The sequence below is a fragment of the Sus scrofa genome, chromosome X (genome assembly GCF_054392235.1).
Source record: "Sus scrofa isolate SSC_HxYL_T2T_F1_AM1 chromosome X, Sscrofa_HxYL_maternal_Yorkshire_Landrace_v2.0, whole genome shotgun sequence".
NCBI lineage: Eukaryota > Metazoa > Chordata > Mammalia > Artiodactyla > Suidae > Sus > Sus scrofa.
Genome location: NC_139401.1, coordinates 15,621,815 through 15,637,928, shown reverse-complemented (window position 1 = coordinate 15,637,928; position 16,114 = coordinate 15,621,815). Strand labels below are relative to the sequence as shown.

At 42.6% G+C, this 16,114-nt stretch overlaps 1 protein-coding gene across 7 annotated transcripts in view; it reads left to right on the top strand.

The window, feature by feature from the left end:
* PIR (pirin) overlaps positions 1-16,114 on the top strand; it is a 99,305-nt gene that overhangs the window by 59,661 nt on the left and 23,530 nt on the right. For all 7 annotated transcript variants that reach the window (XM_005673448.4, XM_085008562.1, XM_085008560.1 and 4 more), the window contains one exon: positions 8,324-8,408. In XM_005673448.4, the coding sequence (XP_005673505.2) occupies positions 8,324-8,408 (85 nt within the window). The remainder of the gene's footprint in view (positions 1-8,323; positions 8,409-16,114) is intronic.

Sequence of the window (16,114 nt, the reverse complement as noted above, 5' to 3'; positions counted from 1 at the left end):
TTAAAGAAATCCTGACTGGGTCTTTGCTAACTCTGTAAACTCATCTCATGCCATCCTCTCCAGCCTTCTCTTTGTGTCTGCATTTGGCTGGCCTCTTCGTGTGCGGATCCTCCAAGCTCTCCGCTGTGCTCCTTTCTCTGCGCAGGAACCTTTTACCCCCAGCTCTTCTGATTCCAGGCCTTTGGTTTCTCCCTCGTTGTATTGTATTGTATTGTATTTTTATTTTTTGCTTTTTAGGGCCACACCCTCAGCATATGGGAGTTTCCAGGCTAGCGGTCAAATTGGAGCTGTAGCTGCCAGCCTACACCACAGCCACAGCAACGCTGCATCCTGAACCCACTGAGCAGAGCCAGGGATCGAACCTGCATCCTTATGGATACTAGTCGGGTTCACTACCGTTGAGCCACAATAGGAACTCCGTCCCTCATTGTATTTTCTCCCTCTGTACCCTATTCCTTTCTTTTGTAGCATGTGTACTTTTGTATTTAATTTGTTAAATTATCTTCCTTACGAGAAAGTAAACCACAAAGGCTGAACAGATCTGTTATTCACCAATGTACATATGCAGTGACTAGCATATGCTCTGTCAATAAAATGAATGAAAGCATACATAGATTAATAAGCAGATGTTTTATTAAAAGAGAGATACAAGTGGCCTAATGAATATATATGAAGCCTCTCGTGTAGTGCCTGGTGTATACTAAGCCCTCAATATATTGAGCTATTGTTATTCTCAGGTTAATAGTATTTAGTAGTATTTGTTAATAATAATATCACCCAGACTAATAGTCAAAAGAGTAAGGAGATATCCATTTCTGTTTCTTAAATAAGCAAAGATTAAAAAAAATAAGATGGTCAACATTTTTGATGAGATGGGTACTTTTTATAGGTAGTTACCCAGTGAGTTGACCGAGAACAATTTGGATGAAAACAGTCCATTTAGTTTAACAACTGATCAGAATAATTCAAAAACAAAAAAATCTGCTAGAGACAAGTTTTCAAATGTTAGTACTTGGACTGTGGGGGTGGTGTCTTTAAACTTTTTTTAGGCCAAGCTCTTTTCCTTATTTTTTCTTTTTGTCTATTTTTTCAAAGATTGTTTTTTTGTTTGTTTGTTTGTTTTGTCTAGCAATTCATCCTTCCCTGCTATGTTTGGACAAGGCTATACTGGGGAAAAAAATCTAAATGTGTAACCCTAGGAGATATCTGGAAACGAGTTAATTTTTTAACAATAGGAGATTAGATGAAAGGAAAAAGCCAATATTTGGAGTACCTAATGAGTTTGAAAACTGCCCCGTGCTGTAGGAAAATTACTGAGGCCAGAAAAGCCAATGACTCCTGGCAGGCATGTTCAGGAAAATATTGCTCTTCAGTCAAGTGATCATGTTGACCAGCTCGCTTTTGGCCACGTTGCCTTTGGCCGTAAACCTGTAGATATATCAAGAGCCATTAAAATGTCCAGATCTTGGCGTTCTCGTCGTGGCGCAGTGGTTAACGAATCCGACTAGGAACCATGAGGTTGCGGGTTCGGTCCCTGCCCTTGCTCAGTGGGTTAACGATCCGGCGTTGCCGTGAGCTGTGGTGTAGGTTGCAGACGCGGCTCGGATCCTACGTTGCTGTGGCTCTGGCGTGGGCCGGGGGCTGCAGCTCCGATTCGACCCCTAGCCTGGGAACCTCCATATGCCGCTGGAGCGGCCCAAGAAATAGCTAAAAGACAAAGAAAAAAAAATGTCCAGATCTTTATACCCAAAATTGCACTGTGATGAAAAAACATAGAAGTGGTCAAAGACAGATGTGCAAAGATCGTCATCAAAAGTCAGCAATGATGCCCCCCCAAACCAAGGAACAACTGTAAAACAGACTGTCCAACAATAGGGGGATGATCCAGCATGAGAGTGAGGGTCCAGGAATGGGAATACACTTTCTTTCTTTTATGAAATGCCGAGGAATTACACTGTTTACTCCAGGTACTTAATTTGCTTAAACAACATCTAGTAAGATGGACGATTTGAGTGCATCTCCTGAAAAATCAGTCATAAAGGATTTTCTAAATAGTTCTCAAAAAAAAAAAAAGTGGAAGCCTTTATCCCAGCTCTGACATGTGACTGATTGCTGCCACTTGCTTTTGGAGAAGGCCAGCGTGATGGCAAAATGAGCAGCATTCAGGGATAAATGGATGGCAGTTATCTGTGAAAGGAGCCGGGGCAGAATGAAAGAAGTTTTACTTTCTTTACCATGCTCGTGTATGGCAGCCAACCTAGACACTCTCTTTCTTGAGAAGACCTTTTTAAGCCACATGGCTTCCATATGGAAGTGATTTCATCTCCTAATTAAGGTCACATTTATGAATAAAAGCAGAGGAAGGAAGCCAGCTAAACATGGGTATCATACCAGAAGCCAGGGGAAGCGGGAGGGCTTTGAAAGATGCAAGATGAAGGTAGTTGGGTTCGGAAGGAAGTGGTTTTGTAGCCTTGATTTGCGGTCATTATTGGAGTGGTGTCTTAGGCTCATTTAGGGTTTAATTCTGACATTTTTATAGAGGAAGAGAGACAGGCTTGTCTGCACTTGGTAGCACCCCCGTTGCTGTAGGTTAACCAGCATTTACCCTTCCCGTCTCATCAAGAGTCATGTTACTTCTAGAAGCTTTGCCTACATGGTGTTCAACCTGGAATATTTTAAGGCATTGGGCTTTTAAAATACAGACTAAAACCTTTAAATCAGTAATTTCACTGATGGAATTCACGTGCATCAGTTTGATTCCTGCTGAAACATTCGTAGAGAAATATTTTAGGGTTGATAGCTAAGTTTTAACAAAAGAAAGAATGATTTGTTTAATTTTGTAACTTTTCATTCTCTTAGGCCCTATTGATAGTTTAATGCTATACATAAAAATAAAAACAGAATGCAGGAGAATATGCCTAATGGTGGTATTTCTTTATGGTTGCAAATCAGCACAGTGTGTAATGGAAAAATTAAGTCCAGGTTTGCCCAAAGTACATTTGAGGCTGGCGTTATCATCCTGGAGTTAAATAAACATAATTTATATTTGGTAGTTCAACAGAGTTACCGTGGAAGATCACAATTTAAAAAAACAAAACCTACCTACTTTTCAAAAAATATGTGTGTGTATGTATGCATACATATTCTTATACACACACTCATGGAAATAGCTTTCAAATTGAGTTTTATCTTAGTATGAACTAACTGAAATGGAATAATATACATTTAGGTTTGGAGTAGTTGATTATTTAAGACGTGTTCTATTGAGGCCCTCAATGATCTGATTTTCAGTTCAAAAAGTATACTAGAATCCAAATTCTATTTTAGGCTATAGATGTGAAAAATGCCTTCAAAATGAATTTTAAAATTCCCTTGAGCCCTTTTCCCACTATAAGGCAGTAAGATGTATTTTTTGGCTTTATTGTGTCTCTTAATTAGTTTCTATTTAAAATCGGGTAACGAATACATAAGTACAGAATTCTGTGTCTGTGTTTGCATCCGTGTATGTCTGTCCTTGCAGTGTTAGAGAGAAAGGTTACTGTATGGGGGCGGGGGGGGGGGCGCAATACAAATTATGTTGAGAAGGTAGAAAAGCAGAGTTAGCCAAGGGGGCCAGGATGATGGCCAAGGGTGAGGGCAGGAATAGCATGAGTTCACCAGCACTTCCCACTCCCTCCCCACAGCCCTAGTGGCTCTCGCCTCGGCCACATTCTCACCTCTATACGGCTCTAGTTTGAGAAATCAGAAGGGATTTTTAAAACTTAAAATGTGGGCATTCCCTTGCGGCTCAGCGGGTTAAGGATCCATTGTTGGCGCTGCTTCGGCTCAGGTCACTACTGTGATGCGGGTTTGATCCCCGACTCGGGAACTGCCACATGCCGCGGGCACAGCCAAAAAAACCAAACCAAACCAAAACAAAAAAGAATGCAAAGAAAACATTAATTTTCTGACTCAATTTCAGAACCAGAAATACACTTCAACATCAGTGACGTCCCAACACCAGATTTTCAAACGAGTGAGCTAAGCTCAGAAATAGATAAAGGCCTTGCTAAGTCAGCAGGAAAAGCAATGCCAACATCAAAGACTCCTGGTTTCCAGATCAGGATGATTTTTATGACTATGTTCTGGGAACATTCTAGTAAAAGTTAAACCAAGGGCCTCTTTATGATTCACTTCTTCGCTGTAGGCCTGGTTACTGCATCAGCCACGGAGAAAGAGTGAGGAAAGATGCTTGAACCAAAGACGGATTCTTTTTCTGGAAGACAGCGAAATATTGCCCAGGAAGACGAGTCATCTGATACTACGCAAAGTTTCCCCTTGATCTTTTTAGCAGTAATTTTAGAAGTTTTCATCAGGCAAAACCAGATCCTTTCCAGATGGTGCTGCGCACACCTAATGATGATAAAGGGTCGGACCCCGCATCCTGCCGGTGCCACCCTCACTTCATGTGTGTTCCAGGCACTTCAGATTGATTGGAAATCTTTGGCCTCAGGTTGCACTTGATGTCACAGGTCTTTCTGGTTTCATTTATGTATGCACAGGGGAATTTGCTTTTCCAGTCTTTGAAGCTGTACAGTTGCAGCTTCTAAGCCACTTAATACTGCCTGTCAGACCACTTAAAGCCCAAAGCTTTAATACTTGAGAATTTTGTAGGAAAGGAAACAATGTTTTTTCTCTTGTTTTTAAAACATTGATTGAAGTATAGTTTGGTTACAATATTGTGTTAATTTCTGCTGTACAGCAAAGTAATTGAGATATTTATACATATATATGCATATCCTTTCTCATAGTCTTTTCCATTATGGCTTATCAGGGGATATTGAATCTAGTTCCCTGTGCTCTACACCAGGACCTTGTTGCTTAACCATCCTATATATACTAGTTTACATCTGCTAACCCCAAACTCCTAATCCTTCCCTCCTCCATCATCCCTCCCCCTTGGCAGCCACGAATCTGTTCCCTATGTCCGTGAGTTTGTTTCTGTTTCATCGATAGGTTCATTTGTGTCATATTTCAGATTCCACATGTAAATGATATATGGTATTGGTCTTTCCCTGACTTACTTCACTTAGTGTGAGAATCTCTGTGCCCATCCATGTTGCTGCAAATGGCATAATTTCATTCTTTTTTATGGCCGAGTAATATTCCATTGTGTATATTTACCACACCTTCTTTATTCATTCCTCTGTTGATGGACACTGCAGTTGTTTCCATGTCTTGGCTATTGTGAATGGTGCTGCTATGAACATTGGGGTGCATGTATCTTTTTGAATGGTAGTTTTGTCCTGATGTATGTCCGGGAGTGGGATTGCAGGATCATATGGCAACGCAATTTTTTACTTTTTTGAAACTCCATACTGTTTTCCATAGTGGCTGCACCAATTTACATTCCTACCAACAGTGTAGGAAGGTTCTGGAAAGGGAGCAACCTTCTGACAGCATTATTTACAGTTCTCTATTTCAAAACTTAATGTAGAAACATGCACTCTGACCATCCCTAATCACCTGTTCCTGAAGAGAGGTATTTTGCAACATGGTGGTAAAGATATTGATGAATATACTATGTGTTCTAGAAATAAATTTATTATCATATGTGAGAACTTCCATTATGAAACATCCTTCAGTAAGTATTTACTGAACATCTGCTGTGTGAGAGGCCCTGTGAGTTGGCCCCAGGTGAAAAGGATAGATATGTCCATGTCTGCATGGAGTTTGCGTCGTTACTCTCTGCAAAATGATGCCTTTATCAAGGAGGGTAAATAATTCTGGGCTCTGGAGTCTCTCTTTTGGTCAATTTACACATTCAGGTTTCTCTTTTGTTTTTTTTTGCGGGGGGTGGGGGGGCAGGTTTGCCACACCCGTGGCCTGCGGAAGTTTCCTGGCCAGGGGTCGAATCTGAGCCGCAGCTGCAACCTACACCGGAAAGGGGGCGATGGCAGATCCTTACCCCACTGCACAACAGCAGGATCTCCCACAGGCATGTTTTTTTTTTTTTTTTTTTTTTTTTTTGTCTTTTTGCTATTTCTTTGGGCCGCTCCCGCGGCATATGGAGGTTCCCAGGCTAGGGGTTGAATCGGAGCTGTAGCCGCCGGCCTATGCCAGAGCCACAGCAACGCTGGATCCGAGCCGTGTCTGCAACCTACACCACATCTCACGGCAACGCTGGATCGTTAACCCACTGAGCAAGGGCAGGGACCGAACCCACAACCTCATGGTTCCTAGTCGGATTCGTTAACCACTGCGCCACGATGGGAACTCCCCCACAGGCATGTTTTTGATGAATGTAAGCTTTTTGTTAAAATATAACGTATACACAGAAAATATATGCAGGGAAAGGTACACAAATCATGTGTACAGCTCAGAGGATTTTCACCAAGTAAACTCATCTGTGAAACCAAGAAACAGAACATTGCCAGGCTTCAGAAGCTCCCTTTGAAACTCCATGCAGTTACTAACCTTCCCCAGGTAGCACTTTTCTGACTTCTGATACCATATATTAGTTTTGCCTCGATTTGAACTTTATCGGATGGAGTCATGTTGTATGATCTATGTCTGCCTTTGATTGTTCACTGTTGTGCTTGTGAGCTCATGGCTGGGTGAGCTCATTCGTGTGGGAGATGCTGCTGTTGTGCGGTGGGTAAGGATCCGCCACTGCTGCCTCGGTGGCTTGTCGCGTATAGTTGGGTTCATTCATTCTCCTGGTTGTATTATATTCTCTTGTATATTACAGTTCATTTATCCATTCTGTCATTAGAGACATTTGCAATATTTCCAGGTCAGGGCTATTACTGACTGTGTGACTGTGACACTAGCACGATTTGAGTACATCTTTAGGTGAATATTTCTTTTCTTTTTCTTTCTTTCTTTCTTTTTTTTTTTTTTTTTTTTTTTTTTTTTTTTTGCAGCATATGGAGGTTCCCAGGCTAGGAGTCAAATCAGAGCTATAGCTGCCGGCCTACACCAAAGCCGAAGCAACGTGAGATCCGAGCCGAGTCTGCGGCCTACACCTCAGCTCACGGGCAACGTGGGATCCTTAACCCACTGAGTGAAGCCAGGGATCGAACCCGCGTCCTTATGGTTACTGGTCGGATTCTTTTCCACTGCGCCACAACAGGAACTCCTAGGTGAAGATTTCTGTTGGGGATACACTTACTGAGTTGGAATGCTGGGCCATAGATCACATATATATTCATCTGTACTGCCTACTGCCAAACCATTTTCTAAAGTGTTTATATCAAGTCCCACCAGCGCTGAACAAAAGTTCCAGTTACTCTACCATCATTGCCAAATTTGATATTATGCACTTTTTCATTTTTGTGAGTTATTAAAGTTAAAACCTTAAGTAGAACAGAACCCCCGGGACTTTGTGATAAACAATGAACCATCGTAAAGTTTATGGCAATAGCACTAATCCCTTGGATTTCAGTCTGTGCCAGTGGTTCATAATGGTATCATATCCAATTACAAACTGCTTAACTGTTGATGGAATCAAAGCCACTGTTTACAATGGAAAATCCAGCAAGTTTGCCTGTGTTACATTTGGAATTACGGCATTTTCAGGCCGGCAGTTTGAGACCACCTTTCTTTTTTTGCAAGAGGGCTGAGTTAGAAAAACTAAAAATGTTTATAGGCTACTCTCTTTGAATTTCAGAATAGACCTGGCTTTATTGAGACCTGGAGAGGAAACATACATTTGATGTGCACGCATTAACCTACTATATTAAGTAGAAAACTGGAGGTTGGTAGACGTTGGGGCAGTTATTAGCTGGAAGAGTATTGACATCAGAGCATATTTGAGAAATGGCTGTAGGGAGATAGCTGTCGTTCTGTAATTCGTGTGTCAGCCACATTGGAAAGCTAGCAGGGCTAACTTTTAGACTGAGACCCATAAGAGGGAGCTGTATTGGCAGCCCGTCCTCCCTGCTTTCACAGTATTTCCCAGCAAGGAATTGTAAATAGAATGGATCCAATCCCCAGGCCCACGACAGAAGGGTCCAGCTGAAGTAAAGACGAACCTTAGGAGTTCCCACTGTGGCTCAGTGGGTTGAGAACCCGACATAGCGTCCAGGATGCAAGTTTGATCCCTGGCCTCGCTTATTGGATTAAGGATCCAGCATAGCCATGAGCTGTGGCGTAGGTCGCAGACAGATGCAGCTCGAATCTGGCATTGCTGTGGCTGTGGTGTAGGCTGGCAGCTGCATCTCAGATTCGACCCCTAGCCTGAGAACTTACATATGCCGCAGGTGCGGCCTTAAAACAAAAAAACAAAAAAAAGTGAACCTTATTCTCAGAAAGATGCTGATGATGTCCTTTTTCTTTTCAGTCCAAGATTTACACTCACACACCAACCTTATATTTGGACTTCAAATTGGACCAAGGAGCAAAGCATTCCCAGCCTATTCCTAAAGGTATGGTGGGTTCTGGGGTTTAATGATCATTTCAGGAAAAAAAAAAAAAAAATCCAGGGGCTGCTTTCTCTGGAATATGTTTGTTTCTAAACCTCAACACAAAGTTCTGTGGACCTTGTTTATGTTTAATTAACATTTAAATTAGTGAATAGTGCTGGAGATGTCCAAGTTAAGAAAATCAGGAAGAGGGAGTTCCCGTCGTGGCTCAGTGGTTAAGGAATCCAACTAGGAACCATGAGGTTGTGGGTTCGATCCCTGCCCTTGCTCAGTGGGTTAAGGATCTGGCGTTGCCGTGAGCTGTGGTGTGGGTTGCAGATGCGGCTCAGATCCTGTGTTGCTGTGGCTGTGGTGTAGGCCGGCGGCTACAGCTCCAATTAGACCCCTAGCCTGGGAACCTCCATATGCCTCTGGAGCAGCCCGAGAAATGGCAAAAAGACAAAAAAAAGAAGAAAAATCAGGAAGAATTCATAGACCATTGGGGCCACCCCCTCATTTCATAGTGTGACCACTAAGACCCAACATTTGCTACTTGCTCAAGGTCACACAATGGCTTCTTGGACACAGCAGGACACGTACCCAGGTGTCCCGAGTGTCCGGCAACTTTGGACTCACACTGTTTCCTGGAGGCAGCCCAACCCGTGTTCCTGTGAACAGGCACATTCTGGATTGAGATACAGCTGATTTGGAGAGTTTATGTTTGACGTTTAAATCCAAAGAACAGTCAGACAACTCCCAAGGATTTAAGGCCAGTTTTATTTTCACAAATGGCCACCCCTGAGGTCATTAGGCATCAACCTCAGACCCATTCTTTTCTTCTCTGGTTATTTTCATTCTGGCTGTTTCACAGCACAGAAAGGTTTTGTTTTTGTTTTTGTTTTTGTTTTTTTATATTAATGCACTTAAGCCTGCCTTCCTACCTCATTTTTCTAACAAAAAGTATGATAGCATGTGTGCTGGCGGCTTTAGTGCTGTGCGCTTTCTTTTACTTTCGACTTTGCTTCTCTCCAAACCCTCTTCCACCCTCATTCACCCTTCGCACCATCCTCTCTGTGTGTCCCAGATACGAAGTATATCCCAGCCAGATCTTACAGTATTGTTCCTGTCACTTCCTTTTCCACACTAAGGTGTATGCGCATGTAAATATACATGTATTCAGGGCTTTTCTCTCCTGGTTTCACTAAGACGGAATCCTGTTATAAATATATTTTTGCATCTTGCTTTTGCGACCAAACAATACCTCTCGGAACGTCCCCCCAATCTGCTTGTGTGGCTCTGTTAGGCGGCAGCGTCTTGCCCCATGGGTTGACTACAGTGCATTCACCTCCTCCCTGTCAATGGGCGCTCCTTTTGTTCCTAGTGCTGGGCTCCTGCTCACTGGTCTGCAGTGAACATCCTTGCACTCATCTACTTCCATATGGGGGCTTATTTTATTATGACAGATTTCCAAGGATGATTGCAAGGTTTATGCATGTGTAGTTTTCAAAGTCTGGTGAGGAGTTCCTGTCGTGGCTCAGCAGTCAACGAACCCAGCTAGCATCCATGAGAATGCAGGTTCGATCCCTGGCCTCGCTCAGTGGGTTAAGGATCCTATCTTGCTATGAGCTGTGGTGTAGGTCACAGATGCGGCTCGGATCCCATGTTGCTGTGGCTGTGGTGTAGGCTGGCAGCTACAGCTCCGATTGGACCCCCTAGCCTGGGAACCTCCATATGCTATAGGTGCAGCCCTAAAAAGACAAAAAACAAAAAACAAAAAACAAAAACAAAAAAAAAACAAGCCTGGTGAGTTGCAACCGCAAAAGGCAGTCAAGCTTTCCATCAGGAGTGTATGAGGCACCAACTCCTCCATCCCACCAAAGCTTCAGTGCATGGTCCTTGTTCATTTGGGCTCGTACTGCGCCACCACCCTATATGTGGGCTCGTAAGAGAATGTCTGTCTGTCAGTTTACAAAGCAGTACTGCTAGACTATTTTGTCATAACAGATTTTAAACCTGAGATTGATTTTCAAAAACTGTCCAGTAGAAAATTGACAGAACACTGTAAACCAGCTATAATGAAAAAAATTCTATAAAAAAACACTTTTGGAGGCATACAGAAACAAGTAGCTCAGAAATGCATGCTTATCGTTGAGTCCCTGTAAACCCACTTTAAACAAGTCTGGTACCAACCTCATTTATGAAGCAGAAGAATCCATCTTTTCTGCTGTGTCACTTCCGGTTAGAGTGTGTTCCCCATCCGCTCCCCCATCCATGCTTGCATTGTGTTGGGTGACAGATCTAAAGTCAGGGTTTACTGTCCAATGCCAGATAAACAATTCAGGTATTATAAAGCACTTACTATTTATGAACTCAATGGTACTTGCTGCCTGAAATCTGCCATGTTGGCTGCGAAAATTATACTGTATAGGTTTTATTATCAAGTCTTTGTTTTTTTTTTAAACCACCTTCCCTGGTCAATTTCCATTAGAAAATCCAAGGACTGTCTATAAACTCATTTGGTTTGAGTGCTTTGTGGCCTCACATATTCCTTGAAATGTGTAGCCCCTTGGCTGCGTCCTCGACATGTTCTGTTTATAAGATTTTGATGGTTTTGTTACTCACGGTAAAGGGATTTGACACGGATGTCTGGGTTATGTTTGGCTTTTGGCATAAGCTCTGTAATCTAACTCATTCAATGTTGACTCCATTGTAGCATACTAAAGAGACAGGAATAGAGGCCACACTGCCACCATCCCATTCCTGAGACCAGGAAAATGCGTATGTCCCAAGGGACAGCCAGTTAAGGGCAACTAGAATTTCTCCATGAATCGGACTAGAGTGTATCTGAATTTCTTCCCCATAAATAGAATTGGAATCAATTTTTGCCATCTCAGTTTCCTTCGGGCAAGGCATGTTGCTGTGGAGTTGTGCTAATCTTGCAGAAAACAGATGTTTCATGCAGTGATGGTTTGGAAGGCAGTTGATATCAGGAATTGAGCTGGACGGTGCATCACTTACAAAGAATCCAATTTGTCCAGTCTCTGACAGCACCAGCGTCCTTTCACATTGGCCTCACGTTTTTCATGTTAATTCTTGGCTAAAAGAAGAATAAGTAGTTATGTGTTTTGTTTGGTTGGTTTCTTTCTTTCTTTCTTTCTTTTTTTGCTGTGACTTTTAACATCTCTTGCAAAGCAATCCGATTTCCCTTGCTGTCATCTGATATACGGATAAGACTGTTTGTGATCACTCATTGAAAAAGACATAAATCTGTGTTTCTAGGAAAACACCAATCTTTTCTAAGAAATTTGTGCCTTTTGGTCCTCAAGTCCCCTTTGGTCTTCTGACTGACTGCATCAAAGTTGGGCCCTCAGCACCTGCTCTGTTTATTTTCTCCATCTTCCTTCCCAGCATCCCTGCTACTTGGGATTTAAAAGGGCGATCTGGAATGTTATAAGAGGCAGGTTGTCAGGGCATGGAAAGATGTAATTTTGTAAGCCTTTTTTGCTTCCCTCAGCTTTTCTTTAGCATATATGTACGGTAATCCACAAAATGTATTTAGCGAGCATGTCACTTAGCCCATTGTTCTGTCTAATTCTGGCAGCTGTGAATATGTTACCTTACACGGTAAAGGGGGTGTTGCAGGTGTGATTAAGGAGCTTGCAGTGGGGTGACTAGCCTGGGTAACCCAGAAAAGAAAGAGGGAGCTGAGAGTCAGTGAGAGAAAGAGAGGCGACCATTGAAACAGAGGTCCGAGTGATGTAATTTCTGGTTTTGAAAATGGAAGGGGCAGAGTTCCCATTGTGGTGCAACAGGATGGACAGTATCTTTGCAGCACCAGGACGCAGGTTTGATCCCCGGCTGGGCACAGTGGGTTAAAGGATCTGGCGTTGCGCAGCTGTGGTGTAGGTTGCATCTATAGCTTGGATCTGATCCTTGGCCCGGGCACTCCATATGCCATGGGACAGCCATAAAAGGAAAAAGAAAGAAAGAAAATGTAAGGGGCCACAAGCCAAAAAATAGGGGCAACCTTACAAGCCAGAAAATGCAAGGAAATGAATTCTCCTCAGCAGCCTCCAGAAGGTTCGCTGCCCTGCCCACACCTTGATTTTAGACCCATGAGACCTGTTTTCAGACTTCTGACCTGTAGATGTGTAAGATAGTGGTAAGGTTTTTTGGTGTGTGTTAAGTCAGCATGTTTGTAGTAATTTCTTATAGCAGCAATAGGACCCTCTTAAAAATTATCAGTATATCTTTGCTTCTGTGTTTACCTTCTAGGGGACAAAAAAGAAAGGAGCCACATGAATTATATCTCACTAAAGCCAGAGGAGAAAAAGAAAAAAATGCCTCAGCATGCTTTTTAAAAAAGTAGATTTTAAAGCCGTGCATATAGTAGTAGCTCCTCAGTAAATCACATTAGGATATGTTGAAATCAGTCTTTTTGTGTTAACCTGTTTGGCTGCACAGCAAATTGCCCCCAAACTCGGTGGCTTAAAACAGTCTTTGTTGTGTCACAGTGTCTCACAGTTTAGCTGTGTCCTCGGGCCGGGCACTCCTACAAGATGGTGATGGAGGTGGCAGCTGGGGTGGCAGCCACCCCAGGGCTCCATTGGGAAGGATGCACTTCCAAGCTCACACCCACATGGCTCTTGGCTGCGCTCACGTCCTTGAGGGGAGGTCGCTGCAGTCCAGCGTCAGGCCCTTGCCACGTATAACTCTCCATAGAGCGGCTCCTACCGCGGCCGCTGACTTCCTCAGAGCTGGGCAAGTGAGCAAGCAGAAGCTGAGCATGATGGAAAGCAGAGTCTTTATGTCCCCTAATCCCAGATGCAGCATCCCATCACGCTGACCTCTTACTGCCACTTAGAAGCAGGTCTCTAGGTACAGCCCAGACTCAGAGAGACGGGATTACACAGCTGTCTTTCAGTCAAACCTGCTTTCACCCTATTTCAGCTCCCTGTTGAATTCTTTCCTGCGCAAAGCCAAAGACCCTCACTGGGCGGCCCATCCCAGGGACTCGGCCAAGACCTGGGATGTGATTGTTCTCTCACTCCCCTTTCTCCTGCAACAAGGTCACTTTCTCTGAGTGCAGAAAATTGATTGGAGGCACCCAGTTAGGGGCTGTTTCTCTCATCTTTATGATTTTACCCGTAAAATCAAAGAAACGTAGGAAATAAATATGCTAAAATATATGTTCATTGCTTCATCTTTGTGCTCTTCTGAACTAAAAAAAAAAAAAATGAAAATCATGAAAATGGAAAACTGTCTCTGAAGTTGATAGGGAAAGGGATTACCAGACAATCTGGTCTAAGCATGAGGACATACCAGACAACCCCAAACGGAGGGACAGTGTACAGAATAATGGGTCTGTACTTTTAATGAAGAAAAAGACTTGAGGAAGTGTTTTGGAGGAACAGAGATTAGTCATGACAACTAAATGCCACATATGAACCCGGATTCGATCCTGGCCTAGACATGTTTCTTTTCTTTTTTGTTTTTGTGCTAGAAAGCATTACTGAAACAGGTGGCTCAATTGGAATATCTGTACATAGCTAATAGTACTGTATTAATGGTCATAATTTTTTTGCACTGATATTGTATCAATTTCATAACATATATAAGTGCACTATGGTTAAATTAAAAATATCCTTGTTTTTAGGAAATACGTGCTGAAAATTATTTTGTGGTAAAGGGGTATCATGTCTCCAAGTTTACTGTCAAGTATTTCAGCAAAAAAGAATGATGTAAATATATGTGTTAACAGCTTAGCTTTTGGAGAATCTATATGAGTAGTGTATTGTACGGTAATTGTCTGTACTATTCTTGTAACTTTTCTGTATGTCTGAAATTATTTCAAAGTAAAAACTTCCAAATGGTGGGGTTGCTGGGTCATATGGTAGTTCTATGTATAGTTTTCTAAGGTACCTCCATACTGTTCTCCACAGTGGTTGTACCAGCTTGCATTCCCACCAACAGTGCAGGAGGGTTCCCTTTTCTCCACACCCCCTCCAGCATTTGTTATTTGTGGAATTATTAATGACGGCCATTCTGACAGGTGTGAAGTGGTATCTCGTGGTAGTTTTGATTTGCATTTCTCTAGTAACTGGTTCACCATGCTGTGCAGTAGAAAATTGACAAAACACTGTAAACCAGCTATAATGGAAAAAAAATAAGAATCATTATATATATTTAAAAAAACTACCAAATAAATTGGTGGAATGAGGAAGGGGAGGAAAAGACCTGGTGGGTCTGCCTTCTGTCCCAGGAGACTATAGGCATGAGGTCTTTGGTGAGCCAGCTGCCTGCCCAGGCTGAACGCAGAGACATCTTGGGGGGCGGGGGGGGCCCTTAGGAACCTGTGCTGCTTTGGGGTGTGACATCCTCTGTGACCCAGAGTTTGGGGAGAGTTCCTTCTCTCCTTAGCCAGATTCCCCTCTCACCTCCCCTTCTCACAGCTCACCTTTGTCATGGATGTGGCATGTCACCAGGTCGTGTTTTTCTGTTTTCTCTACACATAACATATATAGTGAGCCACTGCAGAGTTCATTGAAATAATGAAGACTGAGACAGGAAAAAAATGAGCTGTGTCAAGGCAAGGAATAGAGGCCAAGAAAAGCTCTCACTAGGGCCATTTGCAAGAATTGGGAACCTCCCTGGAAATGAGGGCAAATGCCACAGAAAATGATTTACGTATTAAAAAAAAAAGTTTGACACGTCTTCTGTTGAACTTGAAGGAGGTCTGACTAGAACGTGGTGCTGATTAACCCAAGCCTGGGGCCAGGGGTAGAATGTGACCTTCATCCCAACTCCTGTTCTTTGTCATTGCCCAAGGGAGGGGAAGAGCTTCCCAGGTGTGAAGAGCCAATAGCTTGGAGACCACATTTGCAGGGCCTGAGACCTCTGAAAGAGCAAAAAAAAAAAAAAAAAAATGTCAGGATGGTATCTGTTCCTGGTACTGGTCAGGAAAAGTGGGAGGAGAGATGGGGAAAGAAAGAAAGATGAGAGGGACCTGAAAATCTCACAGGAGAACTCTTTGCAGATGCAGTCATGCTCTTAGCAGAGAAGGAATTCTAAAGAAACTTGGTGGTTCATTAACATATCATAAGCATTCATACAGTTTGGCTCTTGTTTTGTTATAGCTTTAAGAAAAAATGCCCAGTGGAAATTAAACAAGATTTAATAGAAGCAAGTACAGATCGACAACATCGACAAAAAGGAGGAACAGATCGACAAAAGAAGGAAAAAGGGAAATTGCCTTCTGTTCCTATTTCATTCCCTCTAACATTTTGCACCTTGTAACCCATAACACGAGTTGTGTTATTAGTGGTGAAGGTGGACTTGGCAACCTAATAAAAGACTTATGCAAGGAATGAAAATACATTAATGCGCAGGATACATCGATTTGGCCATTCCTTTAAGCGAATGTTTGGTCCTTCTGGGTAAAAGATTTTAAAAGATAAAACGCGAAAGAAAGACTGAGGCCATTATGTGTGGACTAGCTTTCTGCTTAGAGGGTGAGTGAAGAAGCAAAGGCGATAGAGGAAAAACATGATTAGAACAGTCGTAATTATTCCAAATAAAAACCTCCTTGAGCAATTGAGAGCTTTAAGGTTCTGTGAACCTCAGAAACCATTAATTTTTTAATACCTTTCCACCACGAGGAGGAGATTGATCATGTCAGTTACAACACATCCTTACAATAGAATGCTTTGCAGTCTTTCCCAGGATGAATT